Below are 22310 nucleotides of genomic sequence, written 5' to 3' on the forward strand. Positions count from 1 at the left end.
GATATAAAATTTTACTCCCATAAAAGTTTTTTTCATAGAAACAATATATAAGAAGGGGAAAATAGGGATGGATAATGAATCAGGAGGTGTCTGGATGATAAGATGACCTACACTGAAAGAGTTTGCAATGGATTGTAATGGTCTACTTATAACTAATAATCTTTATTAAGTGACTTATTGCATTATAGGCAAGACATCAAAAAGGCTGCGTTGTCTATAGACGGTTTCATCGGACGCACGTGCGCTGACGCGATACACGTTTGGATCCGAACTTTACTTCCGGTTTCGTTTTTTTTAATGGTCTGACTAGTTGCTAAATGGATCTCTTGAACAAATGCCATGTCGAAAATAGGGATGCATCGAATACTGGGCTTTTGACGGGGTTCGGCCGAATCCTAGATTTTTTTCCACCGAACCGACCCCTAGGCTTGCGCTACGCTGGTCGACGTCACGCGGCTGTTGATTACACACATCGGGTGCTGACATGGAGATGAGCTTTCTCTTTCGGTAAGCCTTAGGGGCGGTTCACATTTCGCGGACGCACCTGGAAAAACGAGCGTGTCGCAAGCATCGCTTTCATTATGCATAGGCTTATGGTAATTGTCACAATAGTTTTTCCAACTTGTCATCCTGGCATAATGTTGCCTATCCTTTTTTTACAGTTAAAATTTAATAAAATGAAAAATACACTGCTGTGGACGTTGTTTACTTCATTAATGTGTTTTACTGTGTTAATGGAATACAGGAAACAGTAGGATTCAGTTTCGGACGAATCTTAAACAGTGGATTCGGTATTCGGCCGAACCCAAAAAATCTGGATTCGGTGCATCCCCTAGTCGAAAATAACAAATGTTTTGGTTTCCTAGGTAATCTATGTGTGGTTTTTTTTGCTTTTTATATAAATAAATTACGTTTAAAGAACTTCGTTGTTATTTATTCTTAGCGGAGTTTACCGGAAGTTACGGGCAGACCATGACAGCCGCTTGTTTACGTTGTTACTGCTGAAACCATCTATAACTAGCATAAATGTATAGCTTAATGTAAAGGTGATGTAAATTTAATGAGAACGTTAATCACTTGATCTCCTCTCCGTTTTATTTTATATACAATGTCATATTTGTTAACGGACCCAGTACTTATTTAATGTTACTCCGGTCGGTAGACAGCACTGGCCTCCTCCCGACAGCAAAACCTCAAGATAATAAATACGATCAATGATTTGTTTTCAAGCTCTTTTGCTTTAATGACAAACTGCTATAAAATTTTCTGTGGACCAGCGCTGCGCTAAGCTGGTTTGGGCGTGTTTTATGCAAATGACCTACTTTGTGCACACGGCCGCTCATGTAGAACACTCCAAGTATAAGAACAAATTCGTGTACGCATGCACGTGTTGTAAATTAGGTGGCAAGTTTTCGTGAGAAGTTCATGAATGACCGAACGCAATTATTAGTGAATGAAACCCAATGTTCCTTCCAGTCATAAACACTCCGAGTAGTTTCTTTCTGAGGTATCACCAAAACAAGATGCATTCACACAAAGGAAAAAAATGAAAAGCAATGAAACTAAATGATGTTAAAAGAAAAAGCCACCCAGGAGCACATTCCAGGCAAGATGGGATGCCAAGTTACTCACAGAGGAAAAGAATAGAAGATACAAAGATAAGGAGAGCAAGGAGAACCGACTAGACATGAGGAGAACAAGAGATGAGAAAAACTTGATAAATAAACCACCAGTCCACTTGATAAAATGAGTGATACAGTCAAGAAAAATAGTGCTTTTTGCTTTTCTTTAGATGTGAAAATCAGCCTAAAGCTGCGTTCCATAATTTTCGCATCTCTATCGCCATCTCTGTTTGAAACATTAAATTGCAAAGTTAAAAAATCTGACCCAACAGCTCGTCAATCATTTTTCTAAGCTTACCATTGCAAATCTGGATAAGGTAAGAAAACAGTGCTTTTTAACCTAGTTTAATATTAATTTAACATCTAACAATACAACACCAATGCACATTAAAATATATAACGTTATTATGTGAAGTCTATTATGTAATGGCATATCTATTGTTATAAATGTTAAAGGTGACATAGAATGATTGAACAGAGTATTTATCCTTGTTTTGTGATGTGACATGTAGACAAATTTTTTTTGTTTGGGTCTGTAATGCCTTAAAAGCTTCCTAAAAACCTCTCTCAGATAGCTCTATTAGGGTGAGGGATTTTAAACAAGTGGTTTTGTACATATTTGGCTCCCCCTACTGGCTTAACTTGCAATCTCATTACTGACTGGCTGACTTTGCTGCCACTCAAAAAATGTAGCCAATTATTTTAAACTGGAGGGGCAGTTAGATGCCTGTGATGTCATAAGCATCAGTTTTTCAGATTGGGCTGTTTTCTGGCTGACATTTCAAAAAGAGGAATTTCTATGATACTGAGTTGTTTAGCATGTTTAGCACTTTTTGTATGTTTGTGAATGTGGGTAGACTACCATTATTCAACAAAGCATTCATAAAGCGTGTCACAAAGGCCCTTACCTGCAATGTTTCCATCGGTATCGTCTGGCTGTAGGCTGGTGACACTGGAGTTGTCCATGCGGAGCTGAAGATCATTCAGTTTCTCTCTGAGCTGCTCGATATCGCTCTCTTTACTGTCCAGTTGCATTTGCAGCTCATTACGATACGTGCACTCCTCTACCAGTTGCTGCAAGTACAGATGATATTATTACCAAATTACAAATCTTGGAGAGAATACAAGATTCGTTCTATTATCATGTTACTATAAGGAGCCCTTTAAAAATACAAGTGATCTTATTAGTGTCGGCCAGTAACACTGTTAAACACTGATTACAAGATTTAGTGCATCCCTTAACAAAACGCTATTAGAGTATTTTCTAACATCTTGTTTACAAGACTTACTGCTTGCATCTCACTGAGCTCTCTCTGGCATTTGATGGCCATTTGGTTGAACTTCTCCTTCTCCTGGTTCAGCTCCAGCTGCAGTTTGCGATTCTCCTTCTCCTTCTTGCGCAAGTCAGTTGTGCTGTCTCTCTTCTTCTGACCCAGCCTCATGTCTTTACGGTTCATGATCTCAGCCAGCTTATTCACCGCCTGCAGTTCAATGTTAGGAAAAGTATAACATATGACACTAAAAAGGTTCCCTTTGTTCCCGTGCTATCAGTCAAACAATCATACTAAATATTTCAGTTCCCATTTAGTACTTCCTTTACACTGGCATAGAGTTTTCAGCGTTATATATTTATATACATATTGCGATTATTACATTCGCAGGTCCGTTATCATTTTTGTCTCTATGGTCATACCTGTGTCTTCAAGGTTTTTTCTATGTTAAGGGCCTTCTCATAGGTTGCCTTGGCAGAGTTTGCCACCTCTTCCTTCTCTGCTTCAAACGCTATAATACATAGAGAAGATAACAAACCAATCAAAAAGGTTATGCGATTACAAGGTAAATCCTAAGGTAACTGCTGGTTGAGAAAATTACCCTCTTCTTGAACTCGGAGTTGCTCGCTCAACTCCGTCTTCTCCTTGCTGAGGATCTCCACATCTTTGGTAAGGGTTGTATTGGATTCCTCAAGCTGCAAAAATGTTTATTATAACCACTGACATTATTTTAAATATGACAGTGACATTCAACTACATTCAACATTCTCAGAATATTCTTAGTATTTGCATTTGAACAGCATTTGTGCCACACAAACCCGTGTGATGATCGAGTCCTTTTCCGCGATTTCCTGTTTGTATCGAGAGGCAGCTTTTTTGTTCTCCTGAGTGAGCTCAAAATACTGCTCCTCTAACAACACCCGGGCCAACTGCTCCGACTCGGCCTTAGTCACGGTAAGATCCAACTGCGCAGAGAGTGACTCCCTACAAAAAAATTAAAATGCATTATTCTAGATAGCACTAATGGAAGTGGTTTGCATACATTAAATTCAGACTTAAGGATGTTTCAGTGTCACAGTGCACGGTTAAGGTTCATTAATGCAAATAAAAATTTTTTAGGAAGATTTGTACTTCTCAGAGTGCAGCTCCTGAACTTTTCTCTGAGCATCCTGGATTTGACGGTTCTTCTCTTCAACATCCTCTTTCAACTCTTTCACCTGAGTTTTATACAGCGTCTAAAATAAAGTGAAAAAGGGTTTAAGACTTAATCAGAGATTCATACATACAGAGTGATGCAATGATGTAAGATTGTACATGGTAAAAGGTTACATGCACACATCTGTGTTACTCCAATAACTGCAAATAAACAGACTAATGGAAATAATGTTGGCCATGCCATTTATTTTAATAGTTTTATTTCAAATTTCAATACCGAAATGTGTACTTAAATGCATAACATGATACAAAAAATCAACATATATTTTGTTTTTGTCAGTTTTTTATACTAGCAAATTATACTGAATGTTTTTTTATTTAGGTGTAAATGCCCTCTAAAGCACTGAGACGGATTTAAATCTGATCGCTCAAACCACTTCAGGAGGTGGTCTGGGACACATTTTAGTAGAAACGGGACAAGTGTAAATATATTTGGTTGATGAAACCACATATGTCAGCGCATAACTCCTCCCAAATGAAAGCACGTCACCCGGAAGATGGTCGGAAAAGACGCAAATAAACAAAAACGCTCGTAGCTTTATGTATAAAAGAGGAGTGAGCTGTGGACTGAGCTGTTGGTTAAAATTTACAATCTTACCAATAGATGCCGCTAAATAACCCACACTGGACCTTTAAAGATTACATTTCAACTGGTATTGAGATTAACTAAAATTGTACCATGACAACCCCACTCCTAGGTCATTCAAATACACAATATGTATCAATTAAATTCTATTTAAAGTGCTATTTCTTACATTAACCATCTTTACATAATTCACCTATACAAACCACTTACAGTACATTCACTTGGGGGGAAAAGCTTTAACGCTTGACAGAAGGCTTGTCTGAAGCATGGTCAACAGCCAATCACAGTGGCCGCAACACATGCTCTGGTTTTGCATAAACGTAATTGGCTGACTCGCACTAGGTTATTTGCTTAAGGCAGATTGAGAAATGTTCTACTTTGCCACGCGCAACGGCAGTGACGCGACGTTGACGGATCCACAATTCAGTTCGGCAATGCATGGCGTGACCCATTAAAAGTAAATGAGAAGCATTAACACTTTCACACTGTGTGAATGTACCGTTAAGAGGTTAGACATTGGACAGAGGTTACCCAGGACAGGACCACCGGTGTGACAAGGAATGGATCTAAGGCTATGTTTACATTAATCCGTTTATCCTTTAAAACGCGTTACTTTTGCTACGTTTACACCTTTCATCTACACTACACCACCATTTTCGACCCTCATAAACGGATTTGTTCTTAAACGCTGCAGACTCTGTTTTAGTTTGAGAACTCAGACGTTGTTCGTAGACGGAGTCTTATGTAAACGAACAGCTGATTTTAACGTGACAGCGCATCATTTTTAAAGTAAAAATTATTTTTATTCAGGTAAACGGAGGTTTGCAATGGAGGTTTTGCCAAAAATAGTAAACATCTACCAACCAGCTATTATACACGCTATATTGGATTGTTTTAACATGTATCCTTATAGATAATGTCTGTTTTATATTAATGTTTGAGTATTGTTGGGTTTGAATATTGTTGTAATGTTTTTATGTTTTGTTTAAATTTAGTTAGCTTACGAAAGATAGACTGTAATTTACACGCCATATAGGGCGTTGTAAAGGCCAACATGAAGGGAGAATTGTAATGGGTCAGACATTATTTTCGAGTTTAATTTAAGTTTTGTTTTCTACTTTAAAATGAATTTTGTTTCATATAATTTGTCTCTTAATTTTAATCGATGTTTTGTTGATAAGTTTTGTGAATATAAATTAATAAAAACAATAAACTCTAGCAATAAAGCTAGCGCAGGACGTGCCGGACCTCGCACACTTAAATTAATGCACTAAGCATTTCTGTAGGCTAAAGCTATACTTCACCTCTTACTATGTTTGATTGAAGTTTGCATTTGCTTAAATTTATTTTTGCTTCAAGTTCGTTTAGTACTGTTCACTTGAATGCTTTCTTTTTAAATCATAAAGACCTTTCTGTTTAGTTATAAAATCAAAATTAACCTATTAATCATATTAATATGTTGTAGGGGGGAGCTAGAACAGTATAAGACTTTCCCAAACACATAGGTTCAAAAATAGTGTCTGTTGTAGTTGCCAGCAAAGGACCCAGGTATGATTTTTTGTCAATATCGCACACCCCTAGGCTGCATAAATGCGCAAATGTAAGCTATTATTAAGGTAATAAGTTATTTTACACTTTTATGCTCATGCCCAGTTACGTGATTGGTCATGTTTCATGCGTTTATGGTGGTGTATAGTGTGGATGAAGATTCTTTTTAAAATGCCAGTATAAACGAGGATTGTTTTCATTTTAAAAGTCCGTTTTAAAACGCAAATGCTGTAATATAAACAGGGCCTGAAAGGTAAAGTTACTTACAGAGAAATACTGCTCAGCTTCCAGCTGGTCCTGAAGTTCCCTCATCTGACCTTCATTTCCTCTGTACTGCCTGTGGAGATGCGTTTTAGTCAGTTCAAATCACTTCAGCTTCAAACAGTTAATTATTTAAATTTTATTATACATAAGCATGATAAAGTATCAGTGAATCCTGCAGCTCCAGGCTGAGGATTCAACAGTGTAACAAAATGCAGTATAGATTCATTTAACATGCCAGTAATATGTGTCCCTGGACCACAAAACCAGTCCTAACTTAAGTAGCACAGATATATTCGCAGCAATAGCCAACAATACACTGTATGGTTTAAAATGATCATTAGAAAATGTAACTATCATGTTCCTTGAAGATATTTTGTCAATTTCCTACCATAAATATATGACAATTTATTTATCATTAGAAATGTGTATTGCTAAGGACATAATTTAGACAACTTTAAAAGGTCATTTTTTCAATATTTTCTAACAAACCATACATCAATGGAAAGCTTTTTAACCAGCTTTCAGGTCAAATAAAAAAAAAAGTACTTTATGACTGGTTTTGTGGTCCAGGGTCACAAATGTAAATAAACAGGTGCTATTTTCTGCCTTATAGAGTTTACTCTTAAAAGCATCTCAATGTATCTTGATGGTAACACTTGGAAACACATTACAGCTGTTACATTTATTATTGAAACAAATTAAATTTTGGAAATAAATGACATGGTGAAAACTATTGACAAGACAGAAAAGCCGCATTTCTAAGAACGAGCATAGGTGAACATTCTGTCATTGCTGCATGAAAAGGTGAATCGCATCTTAGGTGGGGCAAGTTGTTACAATTTGATGAAAGACTTTTTGCACTAATAATCTGTACACAATAAGACCAGGAACTTGTATTAATAAAGTAAATAGGGTCAATTCTGAATTTATGTTTACTTAAGAACAACAGTGTATTATAAAGCTAAGCATTCAATGTCCTGTTGAAATGGGTTAACTATTAATAACCTCCAAGCCCAAGGAAGTTTCACCTCAGTGTCGACAGAAGGAAAAGTGGAGGATTAACAGGCAGTGGGTGGAGTCAGGCAAAGAGTAATCCTTAATCCACCAGTGTAAATATTGACAACAAACAGCTTTGAAAATAAGCTGCAATAATAGCCTTTCCACGTTAATGCCCTCTTAATAGACCACTCAGAGCATTAATGTAGTAGCTGTTGGTAGTAAAAGTCTGTGGCAAAGGACGTAGCTATTTGGTTTTGAAAACTGAAACTATCATAACCATTAGAAATGCTCGTGAAAAGAAACACGGTGATAAATCAACAGCCGAGGATATTTACTACTTTAAAAACAGTAAATATGCTGAACTAGTCTTGGACGAAAGTATGTACCCTCATTCCTAGTAATATCCTGTTTTCTCACAAAGACAATAGACTGGGCCAGGAACTGTTAACATGTTGCGGTTTATAATGAGTGCACTGTAAAAAGGGTACAAAACAGGGCTTAAAAATATGTAACATGAAGTCCTGCTTATGTAACAAAAGAACAGTTAAATGAAGCGCTCAGTCTTTAAAAATGGTTTGATTCAACAAAATATTAGACCCGAAGTTAGACTTGTATAGCATTATAGGACACCACAACTTCTACCCTATTTATGAGTCCCTATGAGCACAGTAAAAAACAAAAGTCATACTTGGTAAGCTGTGCCAGCTGGAACTCAAGGGAGCGCTTGTTTTCAAGAGCAGAGTTGATCTCCTGTTTGAGTTGCTTCTCTGATCCCTTCAGACGCTCGGCCTCCATCGTCCAGCTTTTCAGATCGTTCTGGGCAAGAGAGCGTTTCCCGGACTCCTGCTCAAGCTGCACCCGCAAGACCTTCACCTGGAGCAGATAGCGAAGATGTGAGTTTTAATGAAGTGAAGTTACATAACAAACTTTTGATCATGTCAAGCAGCCAAGTGCTTTGAATATGGAGAAATTTTGGGAACTCAAAAGATGGTGTGTTGGATCCATGGCAAGTGACGCTCACCTCCTCCTCCAAGCGCTCCTTCTGCTTCATCAGCTGTTCCATCTTCTGCACAGACTGCTTGAGGTCAAACTCCAACATGGAGCACTGCTTCTCCACCTCCACCACCCGGCTCTCTGCCCGCATCCGCTGTGAGTTCTCATCTGATACCTTCTGCTCCACCGCTGGAGAAATAATAAAATTTACGCTTTATTGTTTTGGACAAATTTGAACATTTGATAAAAAAAGGAAAGAGTGGTAAAAACGAGGGGCAACCTTCCGATCTCTCTGATGAAGCCAATATGGAAGTGATTCAAACTATAATTCATCAATTTGCTGCTAGCGGCTGGCTCCAGAAGGAAGTCAATTCCCATAGGCCCCCATATTAAAATGCCCAACTTTACATTGAAAATAATATGTTTACAAAAAGTGTTTTTGGTCTATATACCCAATTTTGCACTTCATGACAACTGTGAGGGGGGTGAATTTTTTTGTAACTCATCCGTTTAAATTATATTAAACCTTAAAGTTCTGCATAATTAAGGGTGTGGCCACTTGAGTGACGTGTGAACCGCCACTGCTGCCACTAGAGTCGAGCTAGGCGGGTGTGGTTTCAACAACCAGCCACCTCAGCTTCACCCATGTCCCGCCTCTTTACTCATTTTTGGTTATCTGCTGTGATCCGCAGCCAAGATGGCGATGGCAGGCAGCGCCTCCTCTTAGGCTTCAAAAAAGCTCTTCACAAACCAATGGGCGACGTCATTGACACTATGTCCATATTTTTTACAATCTATGAATAAAACGGATCACTGATTATATAGATTTTTAGTGAATATTAGAATATCAGGGCAAGCCACACACTCTTCCCCAAAACAAGTTTTTAAGTCATAAAAAATTATGCATCATTTTGGTGTATTACAAAGTGACTATGTTTACATCCACAAAATTTTGTCAATCCGACTGAATTTTATCCGATTGCAGGTTACGACAGTACAGTTTACATGCACCCTAAACATTGCAATCTGATTAAAATGTTCGTTTACATGCACATTCTTTATAATCCGAACCAAGTGTCTGCGCAAGTGCACAGCCAGGGTTGCCAGATTCGCGTAAAAGCAGCCCAATGGACATCCAAAACTAGCTAAAAGCATCCCACATTCACAGCCCAAATACCAATAACTAATAAACAAAATCCTTTCATCTTTAACACGCAGAATAAAATCAACTCGCTGAAACAGTACACCAAACTACGGTCAGCAAAAAAGCAGAGGACTTGGCAACGCATCACACAGCATCTCTTGTTGAGTTCACGCTTTATCTCTGGATAAATGTACAAAGTCAAAGTTGAGTTGGAGAAAGTTGTTAAGATATAGGCAAAAAATCCACGCTTTTTAAAAGGCCAACGCTATTTTATTACTTTATGCAATGCTATGAAAGACCTTAATGCTGCAGAATGTACAGCACATGACCCCATTACCTTAAAAATGCATGCTACCTTTGCTTTGCCATTGGATGTTTCTGTGACGAGAATCATGTGATACGAAAATGAGAGGTAAATATTGTCGTGAATTTAAGCACAATTCATCTGCACATGTGCACAAGGTATTTTGCATCCGATATAGAAAATACTATGATTCAAGCGTTTACATGCATACTTTTCTCCTGATGATTGGCTTACAGATCGGACTACAACCACCCCCCACCCCCCCTTTCAATAAGATCGAAATTTGCATCCGATATACCTCAATTGTATTGATTAAGGCATTTACATGCCGGATTTTCAATCCGATTGAGCCATCAATACGATTACAAACGATTACAAACGGACTATTTGGTTTCATGTACCGTATTTTTCAGTCTATAAGCCGCGTTTTTTTTTCATAACTTGGCTGGTGCTGCATCTTACAGTCAGGTGCGCCTTGTACCATTACCGTCTACAGCCGCGAGATATGCTGCTTCTGTATTTATGTAATTCAATGGATTCAGTAATGTGGACTGAAGAGTATGCGAACTTCACACTAGTTGGCTTGTTCGGTTAATTTAGCCTGTTCAACCTTCCAGGTAAGTTCTGTATGCTATGGTTTATCATTTAAATAACTGATAATATTACTTTATCATTCAGCCTGCTGTTCTGTGTGCTATTGATTAGTTGAATAACTTGCCTTTCCAAATTAAATGTCTGTTCTTCGGCTTATACATGTTATTTCGTCTTAATGATGCATTTTTGAATGATGCGGCTTATACTCCAGTGCGGCTTATAGTCCGGAAAATATGGTACCTACCTTTAAGTAAAGCATTTTATATTGGTCAAGCCATAATTTTTAATTGAATAAATGGTAACACTTTACAATAAGGTTATGTTTGTTAAAATTAGTTAACGCATTAGCTCACAAATTAACAATAAACAATACTTCTACTTATAAAGATTGAACTCATGTAAACAAATACAACCTTACTTTAAATTGTTGCTAATAAAATAGTGCACATAAATTCTAGTTTTAGTGAAAACACTTGTTTTTCTTCTTTTGAAATGAAATATATATTTTCCCCCTAAATTGATACCTTTATAATAATAATAATAATAATGACGATGATAATAATAATAATTATAATAATAATAATAATAATAATAATAAACACCCCATCACACTCATCAGCCTTAAAAAAAATCATAGTATTCCTGTACTGGTGAAAATCTAATATCAGTGCATTCCTAAAACTGATAACATCAAATCAGCATCTACATTTATTGCAAAAAAACTGCTCATAATTTAAAATGCTTAAGACTTTGATAAATTTCAAATTAAGAGCATGCATATGATTCCTATTATATCCTACTGAAGAGATATTATCCACAGTTCTCAGCTGTAATTGTCTAAATGCACCGTAGGGAAATTTTGTGCGCTTATTTGGGGATAAAAAACATTTGATAGCAATTGTACAGCAATCAAAAGAGGGAAAGAAAACAAAGCTACTCTTTGTTGTTAATAATGAGGAATTTTGCTCTTCTACATGTGTGCGTGTGAAATCTCTGAGGCAGTGTCTGGGCACGTAGCTCAATGAGACGCTGTACGGTGTCTGAACACGCTGTCTGAATGAAGCGCCCTAGAGCGGGAACTGGCGCAGGTGGCATGGGTGGGTGCGGAGCGTCTGGCACACATAGCATACCATGCATAGCAGCTGACTTGGCCTCCTCGATGGATTCGTATTTGTCGGTGAGCTGAGCTCTGGTGACGCGGTGTTCAGTCAGTTCCTGATCCAGCCGCTGCTGTAGGGTCTTCAGCTTGTAGTTCAAGTCGATTTCCAGACTGTTCTTCTCCTGAAGACAAAGAACAGAGAAAAACGCTGGTTAAAGATACACAGTCACTTTAAAACACATGTTACTTCAGCTGTGAAACTGTTCAAAGCAAGTCTGAATATCTTCATAAGATGCAGGGGTGATGTATAGTGCAGAGCTTGCTGCAGGCAATATGCAGTTTAAAATAAAACACAGGAACTTTAAACATCTACAAATGATTTTATGTGTCCTACAGCTTTTGCACAAAAAAATGACTAGTTAAGTTCAATTGACAACTGAACTGATGTATAATATTGACCATGCCGTGAAAAACATATTTTGTTAAAGCAGGTTAAGTCATCCTCTTATTCGAACCTTCTTGTTATGGGGGTCGACCGATTATCGGCCTGGGGTGCGTTTCCAACAACAAGACTGATTTTGTTATTGTGTTTTAGTTCTCTGTTGTTTTATTTATAGAGATTTCATTCATGCGCAAGTTCCCTCTTACGTTACTTCTCCCAGGGATTATCCAGGGTCTTGAAGCTCGTAGGTCTGCGCACATGATTATAATCAAGCTGACATATTTTTAAATATATTTTATAATTTATAACAACTCATCGCTAGTCAGGATAAATAATAGTTAGTTGAAATGACTTCGGAGTTGATATAACAAAAACATTTTTTTTTTACAGTGTAGTCTTAAAATGTTATAATGGTTCTGACACTCATGCACAAATCCAATCTGTACCATATTAAATTTCATAGCATTATATTTTCCATTGGATCATACTGCATTGAATGACATTGTGTTGAACCGAATCAACATCAGACCGCAGTGCATGGTATCACATCGGTAACTGCTTCGTATGTATCTTTGATGTATTGTACCTTAGGCTATGCATCGAGAAGCGAATAGCATTGGACTCAGTACTATAGAGATGCACATACCTATTAAATAGGCATACTTTTGTGCATACCTGTCAAGTATCCCGTTTTGGCCGGGAAAGTCCCGTATTTTACCCTTCTTTCCCGCCGTCCTCCCGTATTAGTATTTTCCCGTAAATCTCCCGTATTTTAACCTGCGTTATTACAAAAATAATAATGCCCGGGCGGAGTAATAAAAAAACATTCCCAATCCCAGATCGCTAAAGGTCCACTGATTCCGCTAATCCACTTCGTGTTTTCCCACCCGCCCGCAGCATCTCTGTGTGCACTCTCTGCCTGGAGAGCGAAGACGACAGTTTCTGTCTGAAGTTTGTTGCATCAACAGGTAGATTTATTACATTATATCAGTTGTTAAACCGCAGAATTACTCATTTGTAAGTTTGTTTATGTATTTCTTCGATTAATGATTTGCTGTCGGTGTTCTAAAAGTGCTTACAAGTTAGCAAGCAAACAGCAACAAAATATCCACATTATTATTGTTACAATGCTTGTCTAATGAATTAAATGTTCCCGGTCAGATCTAAGTTAACATAAACACTAAATTTGCTATTGTTGGCACACTTTGTAGACAAAAAATGCAAAAAACACCAATGGCTTCACAAAATAAAGACAGAGAACGGAAAGGGAGGCTGGTAAAGGCAGTTCAACATTGCAAACATGGATTCAAAGCTCCATCAAGCCAGCAGGTAAATCATATTGAATATCTATTGTCACACTTTAATTCTTGTTATTATATTTTCCCATTATAATCACTTGTAATCACTTGTCTATGTCGATGCTAATAATATAGTAACACATCATTTATTTATAATACTTTATTAAAACCATAATAATAGTACCACCCCCCGTAGTGCCCTTTTTGGTTTGGGACACTGCCCCATCTAGCATTTTCATTTTCTAAATGACAGTTCTCATTACAAAGAAAAGTGAATGGTTTATAAATAATTTTGGCATTAAGGTATAATGCAAAAGAAGTTAAAATAAGGCTTTTCAACATAAGGCCAGTGGGTTTTGTACAGATGCAAATTTGTGTGTATAGTATGTACAGTTTGAGTGTGACTTATGAAATGTAGTTTTCACAGAGCTGTGTGTTTCACTAGTTTTCTTGCTAATGAATTAGTTTGTTTAGTTCATTTTAACACAATTATCAGCAGCACTGGTTTAAAAAATATTATCCGTCCCTCACCAGTCTTAAAATGTAAGGAATACTGGAGCTTGTTTGGGTTGGTGGTGGGACTGTTCGCAGTGGGTGCCGGAAAATTTCCCTTATTTTCAAATCCAAAACTTGACAGGTATGCTTTTGTGTAACAGCTTTTTTAGCTGGATGTAAAAAGTTTTACAACGTTTTCCAACATGTGTTACCAGGTTTACTGATGAGAATAGCAGTACTGTACATAATTAACCTTTTATATACAAGAATAGATAAAACTATTACACTAATATTAGGGATGAGCCAAAAAGTTTTTTTTTCTGTTCTAAACATCATTTTGTCTGAGATGCTTAACTTTAACCAGGAACATTCCTTTGATAAACAAACTAAGTTTAAGAGAAACACACACACAGATTTACTGTTGATGACAGGGAATGTAAAAGGACTGTGAAGTAGATCAAAAAAATAATAAGAAACCTTTTCAAGGGCGTTACATCTCTCCTGGATTTGTTTCCTCTCCAACTCCACTTTAGAAACGCTCTGCTTCAAGTTCTTATTGTCCTCCTGCAGACCCGTGATACGAGCTGCAACAGAAGACGACTCGTGTGTATTTGTGTACACAAACAAAGCATTTTGTATCTCTTTCATTTGTCTGGTGAATGTTATTTCCATACATAACTTACCCTCCGCTACACACTTCGTGTCCAAGTGAAGTTAGGAACATAATTGATGTATTTAAAATTATCCTGTGCAAAATAATTGAGAAGCCGAATGCGGTGAGGTACCGGGCAGTTCTTACCCTGCAGTTCTCGGGTCTCCTCTGAGCCCTGGCTGCTGATTCTCCTCTCAGTGTCCAGCGTGGTCTGAAGCTGCAGCAGCTCTTTCTCCAGCTGTTGTCTGGCGCTCTCTGCCGCACGGCTCTTCTCCTGCAGCTCACGGTTCACATCTTCCAGCTGACTCATGGACTTCACCATCTCCGTGTGACTCTTCCTCAGACGCGCCACCGTGTCCGACTCGGCCCGCAGGAGGTCATTGGCCTCCCCCAGCTGTCAATCACAGTAATGGGAAAGATGTTAAAAAGTCATATTTTTTTCTATCTTGTGTAAACAATTCCTATGAGGAAAGGATGTGGGCCAGAGACATACATTTTTCATAAATCGTAATTTTACAATCTTGAGCTTTATACAGACATCCTTTAAAGTGGAATCAAGTTTGTCAAAAATACAAAAGAATTTAAATGAAAGTGCACTTTCAAATGTTATAATAAATAGCCAAAATAATCTTTAAAATATATATTTTTTCTAATTCATCACTCCACAGGTGATGCTCTTCTTCATAAGCTCACCTGGTTCTGCAACTGGGAGAGCTTCTCATTGTTTTGGCTGATTTTCCTTAAGTCTTCTAGCTGCTCCTTCAAAGTTGACACTAGAAAAAAAAGTCACAATAAAGAACAAAACATTTAACTTCCACTAAAAAGGGTTTACTTTGAAGTAAAAGGCATATTATAAACAAGTGTTTCCCATACATTGATTTACTTAACTTGAATCAACACTGGTCGCAACAAATAGATTTTTCATGATTCCCATTTCCATGTATATTTTACTGTTTAAAACGGTTTAATTCATGTCGCGAGCGCTCAGCGCCACCCCCCCTCTCGTGTTGCGTGCAGTGCTTCGGCAGCGCGCGTCTCTCTCTCACATGACATTGAAAAGGTGGTGGTGCTTTACTGTCCGTTCCTCCGTATACTTTCTTTTTTGCGCAAACATCAACAGTGATAGGGCGCACTCATCGAAACCAAACCAAACCATGCCCCAGCGGGATTTTCACCCCTCCCTACTCCCCCAGGTGCACGCACTTACACTGTACTTTTTATGGATCCGAGTCTGGGCGCGCTTTCGTCACTAAGATGTGATTGTTTTGAAAAAAGCAGGAAGTAAAGCTCTCTCTTAACACTGGAACCCACCGTAATGATAAGTCTATGTTTTTTATTCGGAGTCGTTTGGTGCGCGATTACAGACAGCCTTCTTACATATCATCATATTGCTTAGTTGATCTGTCACGTGTGCAGCTCTGACATGCACGTAACCCCGCTGCACTTATCAAAAGGATTTTACGGAGGCAGATGAGGGTATGGGTTCGCGCAACTGATGTCTTCACACCACATCCTTCCGCGCCTGAGGCCAAGTGAACGGCGCTCCGGCCCACCTCTGCAACCCGGCCGCGGGGCGATTAACCAATCCGCGCCCGGGCACTGAACAGAGCGATCACACTAGTCAAACAAACCAGGCATTGGGGGTCAAACGCACCCGAGCGCGGTTTGGATAGTGTGAGTGCGCCCTTACTGACAAAGAAGTGAACTGTACACTTGCAGACCATTTTAAACAATAAACTGACACAAAGACATTAATTAGTATCATTCCATATACAACAACGGTCGGGAACGGTCCTCTTTCTCCACACATGTAAACACTGAAGTGGTAGTTTTGCATACGTCACACAAACGATTTCAACTAAGGCATAAGGGTCTTATGCAGTGACAGATAGTCATTATTGCCAAAAAATATGTACTTTTAACCCGGTTGGGATCGTTTAGAGCTCTTTAAAGCTGCATTGAAACTGTAAACTGTTAAGGTCCACTAAAGTCAACTATATGAAGAAAAATCCTGGAATGTTTTCTTTAAAAACCATAATAATTTCTTCTCGACTGAATATCTTATGTATTTAAATGATTTAGGCCAGCACTCTTAAAGTTTAATTTCAGACACATTCAGTGAAGCCTGCTCTTATCTTCAATTCTCGACTGAACAAAGAATGACATAAACATATTTGATGACATGGGGGCGAGTAAATTATTAGATTTTTTTAATGAAAATTTCGTATTCCTTTAAGAAAAGAAGTAAATGGTTCCAGCTAGCATACTGCTCCCAATAAATGACAAAATAACGCCAACATTTTCGTATTTATATGTTGTGATTTGTATAGTCACAGCTTGTACAAATAACAAGGTCATATGAGGCACAGCAATCTTTGAACTGTATGGGAACTAGATTCTCAGAAGGCGAAGCACTAAGCTAGGCTAGCGGTGGGTCTGTCAGACAGAATTAACTCTTTCCCCACCAGCATTTTTCATGATTTTCACAAAAGTTTAATGCCTTCCAGAAAATGCTCCTTTTTAAATATATAAACATACAATATATTAAATAAAAGAACTGACCCTCTGCTTTCAAACAAAAAAATCAGTTTCATCCTACCTTCATCCCACCTCTCAAATATGTGTAGGTTTCATCAAAAACACCAAATTTTGAGCAAAAAGCAGAGATAATTCCATTTTTGAGAAGGACTTTTCATACAGATCAGATGCAGAGCGATCTTTAAAACATACACGGACATACAGCTGTTTGCCCTAGGGCAATACTTCCGGTTTTTATAAGTTGTGGAAGAGATAATAGCGGTATTGCAGATTGACGAGATAACTCATCAATGGCAGGGAAAGAGTTAAGGGATGCACAGAGATGGAATGGACTATCTAACTCTGGGGGATACGGTGAATAACCTAATGTCCCAAAAAGTCAGCGTGTTCCTTTAAGCATTTAAATATAATACGAATGTTACAACAAGACCGATTTCCAATTCTCACCCTCATTTTCCAGATTTCGTCTCTTTTCTGCCTCCTGGTCAGCTCTTCTCTGGTGTTCTGTTGCTCTGTGCTGGATCATGAGCTTGTCTTTCTCCAGTAAAGACACGTTAGCCTCCACGCTCTTCCTCAGGTTAGTCTGAAACATGTCAGGACAAAGAAATGCTAAGTAACAGGGAATTAAAATACTAAAAATAAGTCACGCTTTGAACAGATATTTATTGAAGCTTTGTGAGCAAAACACATGTCTCTGTAATTATTTAGATTCATGGTTTGGAGGTGAAATCATTTACTCACCTCCTCATCTAACTCTTTCATTATCTTGTCTAGTTTTGTGTTGGACGCCCTGAGGGGAAAATGAATCAAAGAACAAATTTCAAAAGCTTGATCTTAATGAGAAAAATTTGGTGTCTGTATAGAAATAATTATTTTAGATGGTCAAGATCAATACAAGACTGGATGAATGAAGAAGATGATTTGGAATGGAAAGAAGAGATTGGGTTGAAATGGATGGACAAGGCTTTGATTGGATTAGATTCATGTTTGACAGACAAGGTGTTTGATTGGTCTGGATAGTTGAAGGTGGTTATGAAGGTGTTTGGATAAATAAACACCTGGACTTCTGCTCCATCTCATCCCTCAGCTGCATCTCGCTGTGAAGGTTTTCTTCTAGCTGAAAGATCCTCTTCTGAAGATTCTCCAGCTGAGGGACCAGAAACACAGTCACTCATACTCACACAGACTACAAGTAATAACAATATGATGCTCTTTATTAAAGTCTCTGTTTGGAGGTTCTTACTTGACTCTTATCTTCTTTAATCGAGCTGCGTGTGTTACTTGTCTCTTTGGCTACTCCCCGAGAAAACCTGACAGAGAACCATAAGAAGCTTAGCTTTGTCACATTTTTTTACCAAATGAACAGAAACGTCTGGACTCTAAAGCCTCAATCAGACGGTAATTGTTTCTCATGGGGACCCAAGGCATTTTTTAACATTTACAGGTATTAGTAAGTGATTTATAGATCTGAATCCAGAATGTCAGTGTGTTCCTGCCCAGACGAAGGATCTACTGTTTTTGACCAACACCAACGTTGAGTGGTAATTTATGTGCCACCCAAATCCACATATTTGAGTGTATAAAAGGAGTTTAATAAAAATTATCTAAAATAATTAACAAAAATAATTTCTTCATCCCTTTACCGTGGGTTCACACCAGCCACGTTTGAGGCGTCAAAATCGCTTCTACCGCGCCTAGTTTGCCGCTTGAACAGTTTGAGTTTACTAGCCTCATTCGCGTGTGAAAGCCACGCGTGAAATTCTAGTCATCGATACATTTACACGGAAATTCGCGTCATGGGAGGGGCTTCTGCGACTCCGCTCGCTTTCTGTAATCACGTCACTACTGGAGCAAGCTCCTGATTGGTTAACGCGGCTCATTTTTCCGCCAAAGTTCACATTTTTCAACTCTGCAGATTTTTTGCTTGTTTTACGCACAAAATCACTTAAAATTTTACATTTTTGGTATAAAAAAAGACTTGTTTTCTTGGGTTGTTTTCCTCATCAAGAAAAAGCATCTTAATTTAATTTTTTTTTAGATATTTTTACTGAAAACAAAACAAAAATACTAAGAAATATTTTTCTTGAAAATCATTTTTTGCAGTGATGTTTTTACCCCACTGACAGATTTTTTTTGTTTGTTTAAAGCACAAATTCACTCAAATTGTATATTTTTGGTCTAAAACTAAACTTATTTTCTTAGGTCATTTGGTCAAATGCATCTTGATTTAAGAATTTTTTGATATTTGCACTAAAAACAAGACAAAAAATACTAAGTAATAAAGTAATTTTTTGCGGTGTGTAAATTAGGGGAAAAGGTTTGTTCGACTTCAGCGGCGCTGCGCAGTGTGACTGCCGAGTGACATCACAGGCGCGCAAAACCGATTTGAGAGTTAAGGGTTACGTAAGCTTTCAAATCACTCTTGCAGTACGGTGACGCCACGTGCTGATCATTCTGCGCGGCTCAGCATGAAGTCAAGCAAGCCTTTTATAAAAGAGGGCTGATCAGTTGAATTAGACATTTATATTTGGAGAGACTCTAAAAAAGTTTTTGGAGGAGAGTCGCTAAGACTAAGTTTGAAGCACTTTATGGTAACGGTCGGGCTTTAAATTATTTGCATCAGAGAAGCTGTATTCTTTGCATGCGTTTTAAAGATCGACAACTTCATAACTAAAATTAAGAAAATATTTAGAACTACAAACTCACATATCCACCGTAAATTTATCTTCATCCAAAGTTTTATCACTAAGGAACCATGCAAATTTATTTTTACAGACATCCTAATGAGAAACAATTACTCTCCGAATAGGCTTAAAGTATGAAGGGTCTGTTTGGTAACCATACTTACTGGTTATTGCTGTAGTAGGTGAACCCTACAAATGGAAGCTGGTTGCCTACAAATGCTTTAGGTATGGGGAATGTCTCCTCCTCCCCTCGATCCTCCTCAATGTCATCGAAGTTACTTGTGTCAGTGTCACTGCTCAACTCCGGGACAACTGGGGCAGCGGCTGCACACAACAATTGCAGATATTATATAAATGGGATCATAATATATTATATATATAAAAAAGAAAATGCGAAAAAGGGGCCAGGTTCAACTAACTCTCTCTGATGTTCTCCCATGCCCATTGGTCGTTCTTGAAAAAAGAATGTCGCTTGATCTCATCGACTCCATTGCGTCCTAGTCGCACATCCCTTATAAGAGGAGATGAGCAAAATGATGGTAAATCAACACAAGACTGTGAGCTAGAAGTTAAAACCTTCATGCAAATGAAAAGCACTGAAAACATGTAGTCCTGTGAGCTGATCCAGGGCAATTTTAACCGTTAATCTCATGAGAGATTACAGTAAAAGAAATGCGATGAATCAACAACTTATCAGGTTACTCAATGATTAAGATGGATAAAATATCTTTGAACAAAAAAACATAAATTTTCTCGAGTAATAGCAGTTCAAAGCTTTGCCGCTATTAGCCTAATCTTCTTTAAAACGAATTAAATGGGGAGTTAAGAAATTGAAAAATAGTGTGGCTTTTAACTCAGCATTGGGTCAAAAAGGGACGATCCAGAACCGCTGGGTTATAATTTAACCCATGCCTGTTTTTTAACACAAAATGCTGGCTTGTTTTAACCCATTGTTGGGTCAAATATAAACATTTTCTGAGTAAATTTAAACCCAGTTGCTGGGCTCGTCGCTTTTTGACCCAACGCTGGGTTGAAAATAGCCCAGCATTATTTAAAGTGTACAATTCAATTTGTAAATTGAAATCAGAAATACAATTGAAAAAGTTCAAACCTGTCTGTGAGGAAAGCACATATAAGGCTCTTTGCATCTTTTGAGATGTCGCTGTCATCGGGGAAGGTCAGGGCGTTCTTGTGGTTCATGATCTTGCTGTAGGTGCCCACTAGCGAGTCAGCATAGAACGGTGTGTCACCTAAGGACACATAAAACAAGACAAAGGTTCATTCTTTTGAACGTTTCCTCTCTTCCCTGTATTGAGGAGTCAGCCATACTAAGGAATTTCATCCACTTCATGCTGTTTGTTTAGTGCAGGAATTTAAATCAAAAACCTAAATGTTCAGTTACTCTTGTGCCTCTGCCAGGAAATCTCTCCTGGTCATAAGGAACTGAAGTGAGCTTTTAATAGTCAACTTTTTGGAGAACTTCCTACACCAAGAAACATTGCTAAAATATGCACCAACTAGAAAAGGTGAGCCTTCCTTTTGAAATAAAGGTTAAAAGTGTGCAATATTTCTTTGTTAAAGTCCGAAATTAAATGTGTTCTCAGTTTGTGAAACGTGTTATTAACCACTCAGCCAAATTTGAATGATAAAAAAGCCAAATACATAAAATAAGATCAAAATCTTGGAAAAACAAACACAGGGGGCGTGTCCATTGTCAGCACTGAAACCACGCCCACACGCAAAAAAGCTGCCGTCTTTCTCAACTTTCAAATACTGCTACAATCTATAATGCTGCGTTCACACCAGCCGCGGTAGAGGCGTCAAGCGCGAGGGATTTCAATGTTAAGTCAATGTGAAGACGCGTTTAACGCAGCGCGGTAAATGCGATTCCGCCTCATTCGCGCGTCTAGCTTGAGTTGAAACATTTGAACTTTGGCGGAAAAACTCGCCGCGTTAACCAATCGGGAGCTTGCTCTAGTAGTGACGTGATTACAGGAAGCAAGCGGAGTCGCAGAAGCCCCTCCCATGACGCGAATTTCGTTGTGAATGTCTTGATGACTAGAATTTCACGCGCGGCTTTCACGCACGAATGAAGCGAGTAAACTCAAAATGTTCAAGCGGCAAACTAGACGCGTTAGACGCGAATTTGAAGGCTCAAATGCGCCTGGTGTGAACCCACGGTAAGAATGCTCGCGAACGTATTGGGAGTGGGGCCATGCTCTGTGTTATGCTTAAGTTATTCAATTCAATTAAATTCAGTTCAATTTTATTTATATAGCGCTTTTCACAATAGTTAATTGTTTCAAAGTTATGTCGAGTTCAGACGATTTTCAAAGTAGTTGGGTCACAGATCTGTTAAAACTGCATGACTATCTGGGATAGCGTTTAGTCGCTGCTGCTTTACGATAGAAAGAATCGCTGAAAACTTTGTCCCGGTTCGCAAACTACGTCTCACATACAAACGCACGTGAGATGTGACAAGGAAACAACGCGAGGTCACGCGTGCAAGACTGGAGTTCTCACCTGAGAATGGGATTATTATTAAAAATGATAGCCCGCAAG

General features: G+C 38.3%; 1 protein-coding gene across 4 annotated transcripts in view; it reads right to left on the bottom strand.

Annotated features, from left to right (window-relative positions):
• The window catches only part of rock1 (Rho-associated, coiled-coil containing protein kinase 1), a 70194-nt gene that overhangs the window by 7225 nt on the left and 40659 nt on the right, over positions 1-22310 (bottom strand). For all 4 annotated transcript variants that reach the window (XM_073854775.1, XM_073854768.1, XM_073854766.1 and 1 more), the window contains exons 8-27: positions 20860-20998; positions 20168-20259; positions 19913-20072; positions 18308-18374; positions 18123-18211; positions 17806-17854; positions 17512-17647; positions 15220-15299; positions 14674-14920; positions 14352-14458; positions 11671-11821; positions 8527-8687; positions 8194-8378; positions 6510-6579; positions 4025-4128; positions 3712-3877; positions 3495-3588; positions 3316-3404; positions 2912-3103; positions 2531-2696 (exon numbers count right to left, since the gene is read on the bottom strand). In XM_073854775.1, the coding sequence (XP_073710876.1) occupies positions 2531-2696; positions 2912-3103; positions 3316-3404; positions 3495-3588; positions 3712-3877; positions 4025-4128; positions 6510-6579; positions 8194-8378; positions 8527-8687; positions 11671-11821; positions 14352-14458; positions 14674-14920; positions 15220-15299; positions 17512-17647; positions 17806-17854; positions 18123-18211; positions 18308-18374; positions 19913-20072; positions 20168-20259; positions 20860-20998 (2544 nt within the window). The remainder of the gene's footprint in view (positions 1-2530; positions 2697-2911; positions 3104-3315; positions 3405-3494; positions 3589-3711; positions 3878-4024; positions 4129-6509; positions 6580-8193; positions 8379-8526; positions 8688-11670; positions 11822-14351; positions 14459-14673; positions 14921-15219; positions 15300-17511; positions 17648-17805; positions 17855-18122; positions 18212-18307; positions 18375-19912; positions 20073-20167; positions 20260-20859; positions 20999-22310) is intronic.

Source organism: Misgurnus anguillicaudatus, chromosome 2, assembly GCF_027580225.2.
Source record: "Misgurnus anguillicaudatus chromosome 2, ASM2758022v2, whole genome shotgun sequence".
NCBI classification, from domain to species: Eukaryota; Metazoa; Chordata; class Actinopteri; order Cypriniformes; family Cobitidae; genus Misgurnus; species Misgurnus anguillicaudatus.